Genomic DNA, 20,434 nt, shown 5'->3' on the forward strand with positions numbered 1-20,434 from the left:
CATTCGACTGTTGTTAATGTGTACATAAATAATAACACAAATGTTAAAGTTTGAATTTTGACACTGTCATCGCCGACCCTTAGTGAAGTGTATTGAATTAAAAGGACAATTAACACAAGTACTAAGTATAAGCGTATTGCATCAGCATCTATACCCATTCATGAACTGTCGCTCAAAGAGGAGACTCAATGCATGAAGCTTCCGTGTAAAATTCTGAATATGAATTCAAACATTTGTCAACATCAAACTTCGTACACAAAATGTAAAGGGGATTTGTTTCGTCTTCCTTTGTTAGGATGACACAATTATCAAAAGTGAGCACCCCTGCATGGGCGCGCTCCGTCCCTGAATTTTATTATTACAATTACATATACCTCTATGTTTTGAGAATTGGCCCAGGAGTTGAGATTTTCCTGTATACGTAACAGCGAAGTTTTGATGCAGCGATAAACTTCATGTTACTGAAAGAAGTGATTTCGGAGACTAGTTTACATGTATTTTCTTGCAACTTATTGCAAACAACTTATGTCATTTTCACGAAAGAGCTGGAAAGATATCTCGTTGACATGTCGCCGGTGTTAGGAGACCGATGATGTCGTCAGAGGTGGCCGAAGTTCAACTCGTGGCTTCTCGCCAAGACCGCATTGACGTACCATACCCAACAGAGACACAAATGTTCAACAAAACAGGCTGTCTTGTCTGGTCTACCCCCTGATGCGCCATCGCATTTCAGAATTCAAAAAAGGGCGACTGCATGGTATGATGCACTTCAGTTGTAATCAGCTACTTCCTCAATTCGAGGTTTCATTTCATGTTCACGTTGAAAAGTCAACAAGTGAAGTAATGCTTTCCTGAGTACTGTCCTAACGTTATGTTCGAACGTCCGAGCAGTGGACTCTTTCACTGAGCGCCTCGTTCACAACGCAGATCATCTTCAATCATACGGTCTTTCTAGCAAGCAAGGCTCACAGAGCTAGCCGGGCTAACGCGTAGCGGTACCGCAAGTGCTAAACAACTGGAAGCAAGACAAGAATTATTTATTTATTTATTTATTTATTTATTTATTTATTTATTTATTTATTTATTTATTTTCTCTTTTATAGAGCGGCCGAAGTTCTGGTTAAGTAATTTTCATCGGGGCTCATAAATACATCAAGAAAAGGAAAAGATTAATACCTAAATCACAAAGGTAAGTTGCTCTAGTTGCTGTAGTGACGCTCCGATGTTTACGAGCAATAATCAACACAAGCCTGCATTTGTTTGGCTGTGCATTTAATATCTGTGTACCATATCACAAACCTTTGCTCTGGAAAAGGCTGATCATTACAAGTCTTTTCTTATGCAAACAAGTAATTGTATGGTTCAGTGAAAGTCTGCATAGCGTCATTGAGTTTAAAATATCGTCCGATTGCGGCTTTCAATTTGCAAACAAAACACACAGAGGTTACTTTCATTTCTCTTGACGATATAAGACAAAAGCTCAGCGACCATGAGCATGGTCAATGCATAGAGTTTCCAACTTAAAAAAGAAACTCAACTCCAGGGATAGTACACGCGTGTCAAATAACCGGTCCCCTTTTATTCAACAATAGCAAAAGAGGTCCATGCAGGCAAACTTCCCTTGTGTTTTTGTCTGCATAAAATATTGGCACTATTTTGAGTTGGCTGGAAGTCACCTCAAGCCGGACATTTGACCATGTACTACCATCACTTTTCCACAGAATGAGTAGGCATATAATGCCTGTGTTTTTCACAACAACAACACAGGGAATGCGGAGTAACGATTTATTCATATATGCCGGGCTACGCTGACTTTTTGTTGAGCCTGCTTCTAGAAAGTTAAGCTTTCACAGGAGCTTTCTACGTGAAGTGACCCTTTGAGTCCCAATTGCTGAATAAATACATAAAGTGTAAGTCATGCATCCTTATAAACTCATGTTGTCCCTTCGAGGAACTGGGCCTTTTTAGTTTAGGGTAGGTGTTGTTTGCATTGTAAGCGAGAAGTTCCTTCATTATAAATTGAAGAAACCTGATTGGTTGTCGTAATTGATGGGATTATTGACCAAGCAAACACACAAACTATTGATTCGTCTGTGATTTAAATATTACATCCAATTTTGTAGAAGATGCCTTATCAAATATTGAGCGAGTTAACAGGTGACATTTTCAGATTCATATCCAGTGCCGAAAACATATGATTGGCCCTTGTGCGCAAATCGTCTACGCAAAGCACAATTTTCAGCTAATGAATATGCTCCATTGATGACTCATTACCGGTATAACCATCGAAGTATTTTACGAAATGTCAATTAATTGAACATATACACACTGATACATGTTGAAGAACTGATTTTTTACATGGCTAGCAGTAGACCTTACATCAGCGATGATACATACTTGTATACCGCATATCTCCAGTTTGATGATGTGATTGTCTCGTTGCAACAACACGGTTTTTCCCATGCTTGGCAACACGCCATCCTATCACTAACAACCCTTTCGTCAACCGCTTGTTTAAAGAGACGTCGTTGTATACGTTCTTGTAAAGTGCTGTGATATCGATCCCGTGAGTCAATGCGACTGTTGAATGGAAATGAGTTTACATTGAAGCTCCTCTAGCTGTATTTTTATGAAATTCCATAATTGCTTTTATTTTTATGCACGATACAGTTTCTAGCTCTACTCCCAAAATCAAATATAGATGCCATGTGTTCAACTAGTAACAGTTTATGCATTTAATTATTCCCTTATATATATATATATTTATTTATTTATTTATTTATTTATTTATTTATTTATTTATTTATTTATTTATTTATTTATTTGATGTTTGTGTACCTACCAACCCACCTACCCACCTATCCACCCACCCACTCACCTACCTACCTAGCTACCTAGCTACCTAGCTACCTAGCTACCTAGCTACCCACCCACCTACCTACCTACCTACCTACCTACCTACCTACCTACCTACCTACCTACCTACCTACCTACCTACCTATCTACCTACCTACCTACCTACCTACCCACACAATATTAATCTTGTAGGAGAGGTCTGCAATCGACTTAAACTCACTGTATGAAATTTGCATGTGTACATATTTGGGGACCTCATTTGCTTAGGTCCGTGCAGCTATTTTTCACTGCTACATCTCAAACCAAACATTCTCTTCAAGTGCACCTGGCAAGATAAGCTCTAACATGTAAATTAACCAAACGTAAAACTGTCTGCACAACCTCTCTCACTGCATTCGTGATATTTTGCGTCTGGTTGCAGCATCACATCGAGGCTGTTCGTGCGAGGGCTCAGGATTTGCACGGTAGAGGAAAATCACCCTGCCTGTCACAGTATCCGCACAGGCACTCACGTTTGCTCTGTTTCCCTAATTGCTCGAGCCAACTTTCACGGCCGGAACCGTGGAAAGAGGAAGCATGGGCTTGCAAACCTGTGTGGTGCTGTTCTGTCTTGCTCTTCTGCCCCTGGCGGAGGCACACGTCGTCCACTCTGAGATATTCGACTCGGAAACGTCTGACATCGTGGTGACCACTCCAATGCCTGAGGAGTACCCGGCAACCACGCCGATAGCCGAACTGACGTGGAGACTCAGCAGACGAGAAGAAGAGCTCGTTTTACAAGCCCACAACAAGGGTCGCCGTTCAGTTTACCCACCAGCAGCGAACATGAATATTTTGGTGACGTATTACAGTAAAATGCTGCTTATTTTTACGATATCTGTTGTCGCTGTACCATGATATATATAGTTTTGCAACTACAGCTCAACTGCAGTTAATTTGGGCCACGAAAAGGAAAGACTTCCTCTTTCTAAAACTTTCCTCAAGAAAACTTTCAACCATTCTCTTTCGAAGTCAAGAATAAAAATCGGAGGTCGCTACACAAGTGGTGGTACTACAGAAACAAATTACAAAATATTGACTGGTATTTGGCATTCAAAATGGCCGCAATCCTCGTGTTATCTGGTTGGCGAAAAATTAATATTCCAGATTTTCACAATACTAAACCGATTAAATCTTTTACTTCATGAGCTTCAAAATGAGCCCCCACAAGTGGTAGACCAAAAGAATGTTGTAAAAGTTTGGGAGTCCGAATATCTGTCCCAAAATTTTTTTTTCAAATCTTGAAACGAACAAATGTTTGACACGAGATGTATGTCGAAAACGGCCCGAGGAAAATCTACAGTTTAAAAATGCTAAGTTGTTGAAGCTCTTCTTCTCAAGACTTGTCTTGGCAGAATCTTTTCTACATGTGTTTCACAAGCTGAGGTTTCATTTTAAAAATGGCGAAAGTTTTTTACTTTGTGAACGCTGTTCGTCGGGATCAGTGCAAAAAGCAGACTCCCAAAGTTACCCAACTTAACTTTGCGTTCACCGCAACCGAAATTGGCAACAATAATGGCATGGACACGCGAGGTGGCTCTATAAGTAGTAGCCTTACATCATGCTTGAACCCATTCAACTGTCCTCCAATTCTAACAGCGTATATCATTCTTTAGGTATGGGATGTTGGTCTGGCGAGAGCAGCCCAGAACGTGGTTAAAACGTGCGTCTACACAACGTTCAGGCCATCCGAACTCGAAGATAGGACGTACCTGGCCGAAGTTACCGGACAGCAACCGGAGGTCGGTTTCCTCCTTGAGGATCACATCGCAGAACTGTTCCACCTTGGGCGGGTTAACCAGTACGCCAACAGGAGATGTACGTCCACGGACGAACACTGTGAAGCCTACAAAATCGTAAGTTGAGTAAGATTTTGCAGACTATGCCTGTTGCCATATTAAAAAAATGCCCAAGCCGGATAAACGCGAGCACATGGTTGACCAGAGTGCACATATAGGTGGCTTAAAGCTCTTCATGACATAATGAAACACGGCCATGCTCATTCAGTTTTAGACCTGCTGCATGATGTCCTTACACAGGTAGCTGTGTCGGCTATTGTATGAAAATAAGAGAAATGTCGTTAAAGCTCTATAAGCTGTATCTTTTGGCTATTTTTTCAGAACTTCTGTTTTGTGGTTTTCCCTACATTTTCTGCATGGAATCCCTAAACTGTAATTTAATGCCAAGTATTGAGCATATCAACACAACCATATGAATAAAATCTACATTGTTGTTGTTAAAAATTGTATTAAAGTCCGGACCAGAATTCATTTGTAAACAATAAATAATGATCACTACACACATAGAAGCTGTGTTGACAAAAAGAATACTCGAAATTTCAGCATGACAAACGGATATGGGTCAGACACAGTAGTTTGATATACAGAAGCAGAATACTGAAAAACTTGCCACAAGTGACAGGTTGTCCCTTTAAATTTTATGACTTCGAAAAACTTCCTGAAGGCCTTAAGCTTTGTTTTCGGTCTTCATCATTTGTGAGGGTTTGAGTTTTTACTGAATTAAACAAATCCTAAAAACGCTAAACCCAAATAACAGTTCCGATGTCGGATTTTATCTATCTCCGTTCATGTTTGAGGGAGCTTATGGGGTAGTTGTGCCTTGAAAAGCAAGACTTTAAAACTTTTGCTCACACTTTCCCCAAGGAAACTTAATCATGCTCTTGCAAAATTAAGAATAACTATCTGGGATCGCTGTGCAAAATTTGGTACCAGAGATACAAATAACCCTAATATTTACTGATTTTTCAAATTCAATATGGCCGCTGTCCCTGTGTTAACTCTATGGGGAAAATTCAGTTTGTGATTTTTCAAACATTAAGACACTGAAAGTTTTGAGAACTCCCGCCGGGCGATTCCAAATGAGCTCACATATAAGCGTTATACCACAGAAGTATTGTAAAAAAATTGAGTCTGAATACGTGTCCCCAAGGCGCATTCTACCTTGCGAAGCCTCAGTATATTAGCCTACCTGGCCGTGAAAAATACCGAAACTGAACCCAAAAATCTTTTCATCTCCATTCATCACAGATATCGTGGGGCGGAGTCTTCAGAATTGGCTGTGCCCAGGTCCACTGTCAAAGTTTGAAAGATTTCTTGGCCGATTATTTCGTCATATCCTCAAACATTATATACTGGAAATGTTTCTATGAAAGCGAGTAAGTATGAAACCTTCTCAACTCCTACACGATTTATAATATACTCGAACTCGGTCCGGCACATCTATAGTAGTGGTATCGCCACAAACTGATGACGTCATACCTGCCGTAGACCGAGCACTGTATGCAGTAGTCCATAATGGCGGTACTAACTGCAATGTGTCGTAAGTACCTTTCCTGGACTTGCCTCGCTAAAAATTAGATTTGTGAAAATAAAGTGAACCCAGGAAATTGCGAATAGATGTGAAAGTGACGGAATATTCTGATGGTATGACTGGAAAGTTATCATATGCCATTACAGCTGTTATAATTTCCCGCCTTTCGACCGACAGAGACGAAATAAACAGTGATGGACCTCCGTATATAGATGGACCTCCATGTTCGGCGTGTTTGTCAGGTAGTGGCTGGTGCAGAGACGGGCTGTGTGGTAGGTCTTCAACTGTAATCATAGGTCAACATTATATATTATTGCCTGAATACATGGGTTTAGGTGCCCGAGAGCAGGTGACAATTTGCTCGACGCCAGGAGGGCAAATTGTCACCTGCTGCGAGGGCACATAAACCCATGTATTCAGGCAATATTTTTTTTACATGCCTCTTAACAGTTAATGCTATATGACATTTAGTTACAAGCAGGGCATTTTCAAACAATTTTACCATTATCAACCAGCATCAAACAGATTTTAACGAAAGTCAAAATAGCAGTGCGAGCACGGATATTTTGCATCTGGCGTTAAGCGTCTACTTTGACGTCGAAAACCTCGAAAGGCTTCACTGGCCCGGGTAGCCATGGAAACCGGTCAGTACATCGTTCAAAGGTTCGCTAACATCCCGGATGTTCCTATTCAAATCAATGCACTGATTTGCATTCACCTCGAGGCATGTAATAAATTGAAATACTGGTTTCTTAACTGATGGAACGGGCCATTTCGCCCTTTGTCCTTCGATGGCCAAAAACTTAGAATTTGTCATATGTAAAATTACTGTCGGTGATCTTGGGGAATGGATGCCCAGAGCATATCTCTGAGCTCTACAAAACTTGCCTTGTACGTAAGTCGCGTACTAGGAAAACCAATTCGCGCGCAAAAAAAGTTGGCTCCAAAGATAAAGACACAACTTTATGTACATTAAATATTATCACTATTCCACCATGTAAACTTTGGTGACTGAGAGTGGATTCTGTCATTATGAGAACGCACGTCACTTTATCTATGGAATAGAAGCAAACGATCGGACATCGTGATAAATTTCCCGATAAAGTTCTCTTATCGATAAAGTTCTTATGCAAATTTCACTCCCCTACTTTTTCTCATTTCCGCAGACCCTACGTGTGCCTACTTCATGGAGGACTGCACATGCGGTTTAGTGTGCGAAGATGGTCTTGTCATCGATGCGCATGACTGTGTCTGTCGGGACCCAGGAGCCTACGAGAAGTATTGTCTAGGTGAGTGTACATGATTTTGTGAAACAAAAATGAAGATTCTTCATTGAATCAGCATTAAAACTTGTATTTCTCGCTTTAGATACAGACTATATCAGTGGCTGTGCAACCTGACGAGTCGACCATTGAAATGGAAAATTTTGCAAGAGATCCGATCAAATCATACTTTTATCTAAATATGTACTGAGGATATTTTACTTTCCTTAAATTCTTGACGTAAAAAGAATGTAAATGCTGGGTGGTTAAGATTAATTTATGAAGAAATCTTCCCGCAAGTTCATTTCTTGATGAATTAAAAATGTCCTTGATCCAGATATGATTAATATGTTAATTCCGGATATCACTATTTCACACTCCAGATCGGGGATTTCCTGAATGCCCGGAAGACTCCATACGCCATCCTTTCACGTGTGATTGTTTCTGTAAACCAGGCTTGTACCTTAACATACAGGGCAAATGTGTCGGTGAGTTGTTTTTTTTAGTCTAGGACTTTTGACAGTTATGAATCTTAGAATGTGATCGCTACGTTTTAGCCGTTAAATGAATAGGGAAAACTTGTCTCACATATAGCCAAGGTTGTACTTTTATAGAACCCCTTGAAACTCACTGTCAACCACTGAAGTTTTCGAATCGATCGCCTATACTTGCAAAATTGTTAAACTGTCCAAACGCGGATTGCAATTTTGGCACAAGTCTCTTGCCCACTATCGCTAAATCGGGAGAACCATGAACCACGATCATGAGAAATGGTTGTTGACCGTTCGGGACTGAAAATTTCCGTGTACGCCCTTTTCCTTGGCCAGATATCAACGAGTGTGCAACTGACAATGGCGGGTGTGGACAAACCTGTGTCAATTTGTATGGTACCTACCGGTGCAGCTGTGACTACGGATATGAATTGGAAAGCAAGGGACAGTGTACCGGTGAGTACAAATAGCAAATTTTGCATAGTTTCGTAAACCGTTACACTTTAAAAATCTGTCCTGTCGACATTTAAAGCTGATTTTAACAATCTTCAGGACATGGTGCGGTTGTTTGATAATCGAACCGCTATCAGCCAGACGTTCGGACTTTGCGATTGCGAGTTGATGTCAATAAGGAATTTCATTGAAACTCCTCCTTTCTGGCACGGTGGTTATGATTATTATGTCTTTGTAAAGTATGTTGTTTTCTGTACTTTAGACGTCCTTTAATACATAACTGCATAAATTGTATTCCATATTTTTTTTCCATAGAAATCGACGAGTGTGAGTTTGACAACGGTGGATGCGACCAATACTGTGTTAACACTCCGGGTGCATATTACTGCGACTGTGACACTGGCTACACGCTTTCCTTGGATGGCCACTTCTGTGATCCAATTGATGTACTGCCTACGGTTCCAGGAGGCGATGTGGGTAAGAAATAGCTGTTCTTATTGTAGGATAATTGATCCATTTCCATTAAGTGCACAAATCGTAAGATTTTGTCCATTGCGCATTTTGCATTTTCTCCGCGTAGTCTGTAATTACATTCAACGTTAACATTTTCTTGTCCTTAGAAAATATCTGCATAAAGGTGATAGCCGGTGCATTCACTTCCCCATGCATTTCAGATAGTTTCTCATTTTTTCTTAAAAGTTGCACAAAGAAGAATGCGCCCCGGGTACAGATATTCGGCTCTCAAACATTTACAATATTGTTTTGGCCTACCACTTGGGGGCGTCATTTGAAGCTTATGGAGTAAGTTCTCCGGCCCAGTTTTGTAAAATCGGGAACTTTATTTTTCCCATATAAGATAACACAGGGATGGGAGCTATTTCGAAATTGAAATATCGGTAAATATTGAACATTTTGTTTCTCTATTACCAAAATTTGGGCGTCGATCCCAGATTTTCATTCTTGATTTTGAAAGAATGGTTGACAGTTTGCTGTAGGGAAGAAAGTTTTAGCACAAGTTTTAAGTCTTTTATTTCCAGAGGAACTACTTGAAACCATTCTATTATATCTGAAGAATAGACGCCAGAGACCGCCGTAAAATATTGCAACCACATAAACGAATTAACTAAATTTTACTGTTTGAAATTCAAAATGGCCGTCATCCCTATATTTGTTCTAAAATTGCATTTTTGATTTTAAAAAAATGTCACAATTAAGATTTAAGCTTCACATTCTATAAAGTATATTCGAAATTTGAGTGGAAGTGCCTGAATATATCCAAGGCTCATGCTATCCTAATGTGACGACAGCTGTAACTTCTGATGTTATATCTTGCTCTAATTTTTTCCGACAAATCTAAATATTAAACGTGCAAAAACCTATCATGTGCATTTTGAAATGCAGTTGTCGACAAACTGACAGTTTGACAGTTTCACACGTGCAGCCGGTGTCAACAAGTTCAACGATTGTGACATTTGTGCTAGACTGAGGGCGCGCTCTACCCTCCCGTAAGGAGGGAGCGTAGAGAGCGCCCTCAAGAGACTGATCTTTCAGTCTACTTTAGTACGTGATTTCGACAGTCGACGGATAAAGTTTTACAACTATTTAAAACAAAACTACAAACAATTCTTCAGAGTATTTTTTCATGATTCCTCATCTTTACTTTGCCAGGTCGCCTGATACAAGTGGAAACCGACAAGGCGGCGTGTCTGGCCGAGGCAAATCTGCTGTGCGACCACATCTGTTTAAATACCTCAACTGGATACCGATGTGCGTGCAATCCTGGCTACCGGCTGGAATCGGATGGACAGTCGTGCAGAGGTACCGCCAACTAGTCTTCTTTGGGAAACTAAACTACTTAATTAGACAAGAAAATGCAGTTCATTGAATGAAAAACTTGCCAGCGTGACCGAGCGCAGTGCTTGATTTTGTTCAAACTCTGGGATATTGCAGGAGCACATGTCCAAATATTTTGGCTAGAACGGAGATGGCGCCCTCCCTTTGAATGACAAATGTTTTTATTAAGTTCGACAATTAAAATGTTTCGGTTTAACGCCTGGCACTGATCCTGGAGGACAATTGAAATACATTTATCTTCATTTGAGAAAAAAAATTGTGGGAAGCCTAGACTACACTCGATAAACAAAAATATCCCTAAAAAACCCTGAAGAGTAAAAACTTTCCTCCACCATACTTTGGAGTGAAACTTTATGTAATGTGCCATCCTCGAATTCTGGACTGCATCACCCTCAGCAATACGCATCTCAGTGTCGACAAATTCCATAGAAAGCGGCACAGCACTTGCCTACGCCGCCAAAACAAAAAAGCGCCCTCGTCATCCGTCGACAAAATTATTCCTATATGTCACTTTGGTATGTGGTGGAATTTAAAGCTATGGTCGATATCACCTGGCCTGGTTAACGAGGCTAGTTTTTTTTTATCAGACATCAACGAATGCGACTTAAACAAAGGAGGGTGTGAACATAATTGTACCAATCTACCAGGCTCTTACTCCTGCTCGTGCACCGCTGGCTTTGTGTTAGACTACGATGACCACAGGTGTAGGACGGATGGTAAGCAAGCTTCACCTTTTTAAACGGACGCGGGTGAGCTGTATTAGGAGTGCATGGATTGGATTTCATCGTATCTGACAAGTATGAACGACATAATACTATCACCGAACGATTGATGACGACCGTTTTTTGCACATTTACTGAATTTCAGAACATTTGGTTAAAAGTTGAAATGCAAGAATTTCAATGAAATCAGGTGAAACGAACTCCCCTGGATGGGGTGTCCTCCGTCAAGAAGCACGCACAGCTATGCAAGTTGCACACTTGTTTGACGTCATGGCTACATGATATCGTCAAGCACGAAACTGTCTCAAAACTGCACCTGCACTCCACGATGACAAAGTGCCTTTGCATTTATAAAAACGGCAGTAGATGGCGAGCAATGCATTAATTTATCAAGTATGATAAATAGTTATCATATAATTTTAAAGTAAAAGTTTGAACAATGTAAGTGTGCGTCAAATAGCTACCCTCGTCACCATTTCTGTAGCATTTCAAAGAAAAGTCCATATCTGTTCATTGTTCGCCCTGATCCACTCCATCGGGTATTTCTATTGATCACCAGAGTAATATTGCCCCAACTAAAACAAAACTTAACAGCTAATAAGGTAAGAAATGCACCATATATTGAGTTAAATTGTTTGATATTAGTTTTTTAAGCAAGAACTGTGATCTTGTACAGTATACATCACTGTTGGGACTGTACCACTCGATAGCGTGAGCACTAACACAAATATATTTGCGGTGCACGAAAACCATGTGCCATTCATGTGATGACCTTTCTTTTACTCTTGTAGTGTGCTCGCTTGGTTCCCACTGTAGTGGTAATGGATATCTTGATGTCGCGGCATGCGTGTGCCATTGCTCGGATGGCTACAAGGGCAACGAATGTCAAAGTAAGTAAAGCCATGGTCACTGACACTTGCCTTCATGATGATATTACATATTATCAGTTCCCTTCTACCCGTACGGTCTCAATAAAGGCACGTATTGCATGCCGGTTCAGGTTGGAACCAGCCACGCCGAGACCGTAGGTTCCTTCTTACAGACAAAATTTCGATAATTTCCGTACTTCCATTGCACAGCAATGGGATGCAAGTCCAGCTGTTGAATGTGTTTCTCAACAGTGCAATTGAGACGTCTGCACTGAAGAGGAAGCTGAAACGTACGCTTTAAGACAGTTCTGAGATTGCCAATTGCGTTTGCACATGTATTTTGGAATAAACAAATAGTGATAACAAGTTCAAGAAAGGGCGAGAAGTACTTTCGATATTTAGAACATGGATATTGGAAGTGACAATTTTGGTCTTTAAAAGGAACCCAAAACTTTGGAATGAAAACTGTGCGAGAGAGGAATATAATAACATTATAGCCTAACCGAGGGAAATGATTAACCCGGCCCTCCTGACGTCGGGCAAATGGTCACCTGCTCTCGGGCACATATTCCCTTGTTTTGTCTGTAATCTATACTGTGGAAATAAAACTGGATTTGTAAGAGGCTGCTGGTAGTTTGATTTGAAAGTAAAATTGTCCTGTTTTTCAACAAAATTCAACTCTCATGCAAAGACCCTGAAATAGTCTTTAGTACAAATTCCCCCACTCTTCTGCGAATGTAAATACCCGTGACATATTTTTTTTAATACAGCACCATGTGCAATTGACGAAACTGAATGCTGGGAAGTCTTTCGAAAACGCGCTCTGGAGTATGACCAAGACTATTGCCCAGTCTTTTGTAGAGAATGCGGTAAGTAATCATGCCATGTGCTATTTCAACAACTGCGCATGCGAACACAAACTACGGTGCCAGGACACTCTCAGTGGTGTACACGTTAAAGAGACAACATATCTGTTGCATATCTGCTTTCAAGTACATCAAATGCTCCACGAAAGAACACGAAATTGTGTTATAATCTGCCACATTCTCATTCTGTTTCGCAATTTGCTACAACACATATGAGGTGACGAGAAATGCTCGAAAAGAACTGTATTGTTTCAAAGACTTTCCCTGGGGGACAAGTTGTCGAAAAAGTGCCTACTCACGTGATCACATATACGGAAAGTCGTCTGCAGCTTTTTAAATGGCGGGTGGTTTGAGCGCGATGAACGATAGCCCTCTAAATAAAACAGCAAGATCTTTCTTCCAATTCAACAGGGCAGAAACTTGGAGAGTTCATGGGCAAGTTTTAAAGTGCAAAAATGAACGTCATTTAGTGCGGACGTTTTCGGTTCTTGTCACAAAACTGTCATCTTTAAACATGACCGCTGTGGAGAACTCTCAGGGTAAATTCTCAAGATTTGTTATAATTGCGGTGTACGCAAAAGCAACATCAATGAACCACATTGTCATTATCGAATTAATATTATAGTTATAGCTGCACTTCATTATCCCTCGAAGGTCGTGCGTTAGTATACGGGAAATGCATAGTTATATCCCTCCGACTAAGGCCTATCGGTGTATTTCTTGAAACTCACGGCTATGAAGAGTTGCATGTATAGCGCCACTGCACTGCAATCACAGGTGATATGTGTCGGCTATATTCTGTTTCCTGAGAACACTGTCAGTTTGCGATATAAATCTTGGAGGGAGTTTAAATTTGCAGTAAAAACTAGCTCTTAGAATTCCTTTTTTACAGCTTGCCTGTCGCAGTATCCTGTGTGTACTAACAGTGGCGAGTTGAAGTATAGCGAAGACAACCGACACTGTCGGTGTTACTGTCCACTACCCTGGGCCGGAAAATCTTGTGAAGGTAATCTTAAGCTATACGCGTCAAAGGCAAAATCCTTAATATTGACCCAAACTTTCCTAAATTAAATTTTGAACCATTCTATGACCAAATCAAAAATAAAAATCTTCTCACCTGCAAATTTTGGCACAAGAGAAAAAAAATGCCTAACATTTATCGATATTTGAAATTCAAAATGGCTGCCATTCCTGTGTTAACTCTACGAGGGAAAATAAAATGTTCGATTTTCGGAAAGGTAACAAATGATTTGGCAATTTTTTCCTTCTCCTAGAGCTTTAATAAAGAACCCCAACAAATGGTTGACCAGAAAAGGATTGTAAAAAATTTAGTGCCAAATATATTCCCGAGGCTCACTATCTTTATTTATTAAGCACCTAGAAATTGAAAGACACTATGCTTGCTTCCTAAACAATTCCTGTCGAAATGGAAAATAAAAATCGGGGGTCGGCGTTAAAAATATGGTCATAGAGAAACTAACAACCAAGTATATTTTCCGACTGTTGAAATTCAGAATGAATCAGTTTTTTTAAAAAGTAAGCCCGTACAAAGTTTTACTCCATGAGTTTTAAACTTCAACACCTCAAGTGGTAGACCAAAAAGGATTAAAAGTGCGTATCCCAAAATCTCTCCCAAAGGCGGGTCTGTTGCGCAGCATGTACATCCACAATTCTTTAATTTGCACACATGGACATCAGTGCCCATTACTGCTTCCATTTAATACATTAGTTTCCATCTTACTTATCAAGTAAAAAGATATTGAAAGTAAAACTTGAAAGCAAATAGTTGAATGGAAAGTGCACCAAGCCCAGTACATTTGCACGCGTTACAATACTGATTTTCAGAGTGCATTCATCTGTAAACTGAGTTACGTTAACCACAAAATCTTTTCTTTTGACATATCCGTTCAAAATGTTTCTTGAGCAACACAATGCAATGAGATGCCTAGACACACAAGGAGCGTAGAGAGCGCCCTCTATCGACGGGTCCTTTTTTTCTGCAAAATACTTCAGACGACTTTCTGAACATTTCTGATCAAAAGCAGAAATCATTGTTTTCCTGGATTCAGTATGAAAACATTGTATTTAGAGAAATACGAGTGGGAAGAACTATTGCAAAATTGATCCTGTATCATTTGATCTTACCTCGCTTCAAAGTTTTGGTCTGCGTATGCAGACCCTGAAACATTCCCAGCTATATAGTAGGCGCGCATTGAAGTGCGAGAAATGAAAATGTTCGGTCATGTCATCGCTGGTTCTTCCCTTGCAGATTGCAGCTTGACAGACTGTGAGAACGGTGGTACACTGAACTCCAATACCTGTAAGTGCGAATGTCCTGCAGGATGGATGGGTCTGCGATGCGAAGGTAATTAGGAGGAATGAACTTGACGTTTGGGTGGGATTGTAAGAATTACAAAGAAAATGCTAATTACGGAGTATACATTTGTATTGTCACAGGACACTTAAAATACATGCAATTCGAACTAATACTCTATATTTACAAGAGAATACAAGGGACGTAAGACAACATGCATTTTGCTGGAAATTCAAAAAGGTTTGTATAAAAGTAAAGATTTGCGCCAGTGTGTTAAAACGTCCTTGCAAGGCTCTGCATCAGATTTCTTGAAGGCAAGGCGGTTGATATGAGATCTTAATTAGGTGATAATTAGTGTGAAATATTTGCATAATTGCATATTTAAGAGTTGCCACATTAAATATGCACATTCTGCGAATCCGGTTGGCGGACAAAAATGCATTGGCCATGCTCGGTGAGCATACTTGAGAAAAGAACGTCGTCTGTCGATGTTAAATATACTGTTTTCTTTTTCTTACTCTGTGAGTCCTGATTTTTTTGTATCGTTTGCTTTTACAGAAACGTGTGTACAGACCTCCATGCTTTGCACAAGCTTGACAGAACCATACTGTGAGAGCTTGCCTATTGTTGCAGAAAAGTGTCCGGTGTTATGCGGAGCCTGCAGTAAGTACTGTACAGCCATCCTACCAACGCTGCCATGGCTCGAGTGACTCGCTGGTTCAAAAATTTCCAAAAACCGTTCGCTCAGTTCAACAGCAACGTTTGACAGCAGCGACAAACTAGTTCTGTACATTGCGTAGTCCATTTTTGTTATTTCATTGAAGGAAGGGGGGCTGTTATTGTGACCAATCTGTTCGGATGTGTTTGGATATGATGGGATGAGTGTTGATCTATTGTACCGCTGTATTTCTCAATGATCGATATGCTGTGGTGATATCGTCATAATATGCACATAGTTTGGAAGATGTTCATGTAAAAACTTTGAAGTCATTTGAAATACCAACTTGCAATGAACTGTTACAGTATGTATTTTCGTATTCCTTGTTTTCCCCATTCTTGATACGATCACGCTAAGCCCTTTATTTTCTCTTTAGCACTATAGACAACTGATGGACATCCGACTGATCAATGGTTCTGCAATGTATACAAAGTTTCTGCAACCGTGCCTGCCAACTCACACTGGTATGAAGCCATTACATCTGCATCACGAGCTCGCCAGACTTGATTTAGCCTAGTTTTTACATTGCTTTCGGGGTAATTGCTTTCAAAATATTGATTTTAATTTTGTTTAAAAAGTTATTCTATATATTTTATTAGTTTCCTGACGGATATTGCGGCAGAGCAGGGAAATTTGGAAGTTTCTGTAATTTTATGCAACTTGATTTATTTTTGTAATTTTATTTTCCGAATCGTGAAATTCGAGCTGTTTCCTTGTTCTCGTTTTCTGAAATATGTACTACATATTTTGATGATTAAATTATTTGAAAGAAATGTGAAGCGCCTTTATTTAGAAACTTGTGGGCACTTGTAAGTCGTTGTGGGGAGTTAATCTTTGATTCGCTTTTGTATTTTTAAGAAATGGTTTATATAGGCTGGTAACTTTTACGGTCTAATGAGGCCCTATATTGCAAGATACAATTTCTTTGCCATCTAGGACGGTCTCTGATAGCACGTTGTAGTTGAATGAGCGTGTCACATTATGCAGAGTGTGGGAAAGAAACGCAATTCACCTCTCCAGACTTCAAGTGAACTTCTGTGCCTAACCAACACTTGTTGAGCCTTTCGCAAATACTGCCCTCTCAGGCCAATGCGCATTTTCCCTGTTCCTACGTTTCGTCAAAAATACACGAACCTCTAAAGTTGAACTTTCATCTTGTCTTTCGCTCGCTTTTATGTTAAATCACAATTGCAGGAACTTGGACCCATCGAATGGAAGTTATGGCCTCAACTTCCCGCGACATTCGCACTACACCTGGCCACAGTCCTTCCAAACATAGCTGTGGGTTCATAGCTGTGGTGTTTTCGGACGGGATTTTCTGCCTTTTACGGGCTGGTTTTGACTTTTACGATTTGTTAAAGATCGCAAAAGTCAAAACCACCCGTAAAAGGCAGAATCCCCGTCCGAAAACACTACAGCTATGGACCCATAGCTATTCCAAACACAATCTGGCTCACAGGTGCTCGCAGTGTTGTCCAATCTCAAAGTCAGATTTTAATGTTTTACGACAAGCATCACTCTCCGATCCTGTACCATTTTCTAAAATATTGCCTCCTTCGTCGGCCAATTTATCGGGTCAGTCTCCGAACGCGCATAATGTTCAAATAATTGGAATATAAATGATATTAAACTTTCTGTGAGGGAACTTCGAACCATCCTCTTTCGAATCAAAAAAGTAAAAATCTGGGATATCATCGTGTAAAATGTGCTTCTACAGACACAAATTACCAAATGTTTCCCAACAATTGATGTTCGAAATGGCCGTTACCCCTGAGTTAACTCTATGGGCAAAAAAATTACAAAAATAATCTGGTGAAAACTTCATTTAGTACTTAATGAGCTTCAGTATGAGCCCAAACACGAAGTAAACTAGAAATGTAGAGTAAAAGTTTGAGCGTCCGGATGTCTCCGAGGCGTATTCTGACCAACGCCTAATCCAGTATACAAACTCTATCGATCCGCAAAGTGGTGAAGGGACTGTGGTTATAGGGTCTGCGACCAAACTGTCAAAGATCTACGATAAAGCCGAGCCAAGTCGTAGAATGCTGCTCCACTCTGACCTGCGGGAGTGTCTAGTCAGGCCAAGGAACTATAGGATAATCCTCGAAGGTACAAGAATTTGTCGTCAATATATTATTCACGGTCTCCCATCGGAAATAGCCAGTAAGAAGTCAGAATCGTCGGGATACAGAAACAGCCACTGACTCTGTCTTCAAAGATGCAGTAAATTATTATACATGAATGTCAAAATTGATGTTGCACACATGTGCAGCCCTAGACTTGCTCTAAGTATGTGAGCATATATACATATAAATACCAAAACAGAGTAAATTGAAGGAATGAACTTCAGCAGACTGTATATAGCGTCAGTGGTATCTGTAGTCTGCGTGGGATGAACGCGATATCAAGGCCGGCCAGTAACCGCTGCCAATCTTCGGGGGGAGGGGGAGGGGGCACTTTAATACAGCCTATACACTTGCCCAAAGTCTGTGGGCTTAAATTAAAATACGTTTCGGCAAATTTGCGTGAGAGAACGGGAGTGCACGAGTGATCGTAGTGATAGGAGTAATCATTGTCATTGTATAGTTTTATGAGTTCTTTACCAACACTACACCTGGCAAATTAAAAGCCCACATCCGGAACGTATAGGAAAAGAAAAAACCGTTAATACGAATAAGAGACATGGAATGACTGAATACGTTGAAATTTTTTATTGAAACTTCAAAAATAGAATACGCTAAGCAACTAGTATAGTGGTCTAGTCTACGTATATCCACTGCCAGGTGTTGTTGCCCCGTCATACTCCTTATATTACAGTGGTAATAATACAATGAAGATGTAAACTCATTTTATCCTCTGTACTGAAATGTGGATTATGATATCATACGTAATCAAGCGTCTTACTCTGCTAAGTTGAATATCATTGTCATTTTAAGGTTTTGTTAAAGAGTTGACTAAATATTACTGGTCACTAGGCCAAAGGTGACAAGCTGACCTTTTAAATTGTTACATCATCATAACAAAGTTGACGCATCAGTGAATGATCTATGTAACACCTAATTATCTCACATTTCATATACACCATGAACTAGGGCTAAAATGTTTTTGTTTTGTTTTTTATCCCTGTTCTGCAGAAACTGTCGACAATGCTATGCTAATCAAAAGAAACTTCGTTGAATAAAGAAGTCTTAAAAGCGAATACATATAATTCTGATCAACTATGCCTGGGGCCCAGTCTTTGATTGTGACGTAATGATAGTGAAAAGATAAGCCGATATTGGGTTTGTGTTAATACTTTACAGTATCTTTCCCAATGGAAAACTGAATGAGTGATACAAAACACGTCTTGGAATAATTTCGCTGTTTGTGTATTTCAATGCTACAACATGGAGAAAAAGTGTAAAAGATGAGTACAGAAACTAGGACTTGCTAGCTTGTCTAAAACTATAGCATAACATAACTCATTGTTATAAAGGTATCAACGTGTACTTGCTATATGGCAGTGCAACCTCTAAGACAGTATTAAACACAGTATTAAACTGCAAGGTACAGAATCATGTCACATGTACTATTACCGAAACCAACTTTGAGGCTTCAATCGGTTTTAGGCTGGCATAATCCGTTCACGAGCACATTTTGTCCGCCCTATGAGCTTCACACCCCTCCACACACAGTGACCTATGGCATGATTCAAAATTTAATGTAATTTTCCTCATGGAGATAACCACGGAAGTTCCACAAGATTGTGGTAACTCCATGAGATAACACAGGCAGGGTGCTCATTTTGAATTTCAAATATCGGTAAACATTGGGTAATTCGTTTTTCTGGTACCAAAATTTGCACTGTGACCCCTGATTTTTATTTTGATTGGCACGTCTACGGATATCGGTTTCCTTCATGAAAGATTCGTAAAAAGTTTGTCTTTGAGTTTCGAGGTGTGTAATACCCTAAGCGAGGGCCGGACTCACAGTATACCGGCATATTTTGCACGTGAAAAAATGGCTATGGCTTTTCGCTTTGGTCCATCTCCATCAAGCCTTACAGCGTTTCCCAAGTACATGTGATAGATTTCGGCCTCGGAATGGTGAAAGCGCCAGTTTAGTTGCAGTCCGCTTACGGGAAACCGATTGAAGACTTCGCATAAATGATGTTGGTGCTCGCGACGTGATTTTGAAGACGTCACCACGTCGTCTTGATAAGCACGGCATGTTTTCCATGGAAGTCCGGCAAGGAGGAGTGCCACACGGCGTTGAAATGTGCTCGGCTCATTCAGCAATCCAAATGGCATCACATCTAACTCACAAACACGGCTATATGAAACAACTGCGGTCTTTTCTCTGTCTACCGGCGGCGCAAATACTCCAGTATGTCGACCGCCAGGTGCAAAGTGCATTGTCGGAAAATTAGGCGTCTTAGGGCGAACGGTCTCCGTCCCCGCACGCTCACGGGGTTGGTCAGGTGAAACGATGGCGGTCATTTCTCTGTTCGCCGGCGCGTCTTTAGCTTGTCGAGACCCAGAAGCTCGGTGACTTGACGGGAAATAGGGAGCCATCTTGAGAGCGCCTTCAAAAGTATCTTCGACAGGTGGCAGTGGGCGAACACACACTTCATTACTGTTCATTTTCACATTCCGATAATCATAACAGTAACTGACAGTCC

General features: G+C 40.4%; 1 protein-coding gene across 2 annotated transcripts; it reads left to right on the top strand.

Annotated features, from left to right (window-relative positions):
• Positions 1-670: 670 nt before the first annotated feature.
• On the top strand, positions 671-16,547 carry LOC139148135 (multiple epidermal growth factor-like domains protein 6). 2 transcript variants are annotated; one of them, XM_070719445.1, is made up of 18 exons: positions 671-757; positions 1,104-1,189; positions 3,278-3,693; positions 4,512-4,751; positions 5,943-6,070; positions 6,403-6,497; positions 7,392-7,514; positions 7,871-7,975; positions 8,315-8,434; positions 8,747-8,908; positions 10,100-10,249; positions 10,873-11,001; positions 11,799-11,897; positions 12,647-12,745; positions 13,635-13,748; positions 15,012-15,107; positions 15,615-15,719; positions 16,151-16,547. In XM_070719445.1, exons 3-18 carry the CDS (start codon positions 3,433-3,435, stop codon positions 16,156-16,158), a joined length of 2,034 nt encoding a protein of 677 aa, XP_070575546.1. In that variant the 5' UTR covers positions 671-757; positions 1,104-1,189; positions 3,278-3,432; the 3' UTR covers positions 16,159-16,547. The 2 variants fall into 2 exon arrangements, with proteins under 2 accessions (XP_070575546.1, XP_070575545.1); XM_070719444.1 differs by lacking the exons at positions 671-757; positions 1,104-1,189 and having other exon boundaries at positions 3,246-3,693.
• The last annotated feature ends 3,887 nt before the right edge of the window (positions 16,548-20,434 follow it).

The sequence above is a fragment of the Ptychodera flava genome, chromosome 13 (genome assembly GCF_041260155.1).
Source record: "Ptychodera flava strain L36383 chromosome 13, AS_Pfla_20210202, whole genome shotgun sequence".
NCBI lineage: Eukaryota > Metazoa > Hemichordata > Enteropneusta > Ptychoderidae > Ptychodera > Ptychodera flava.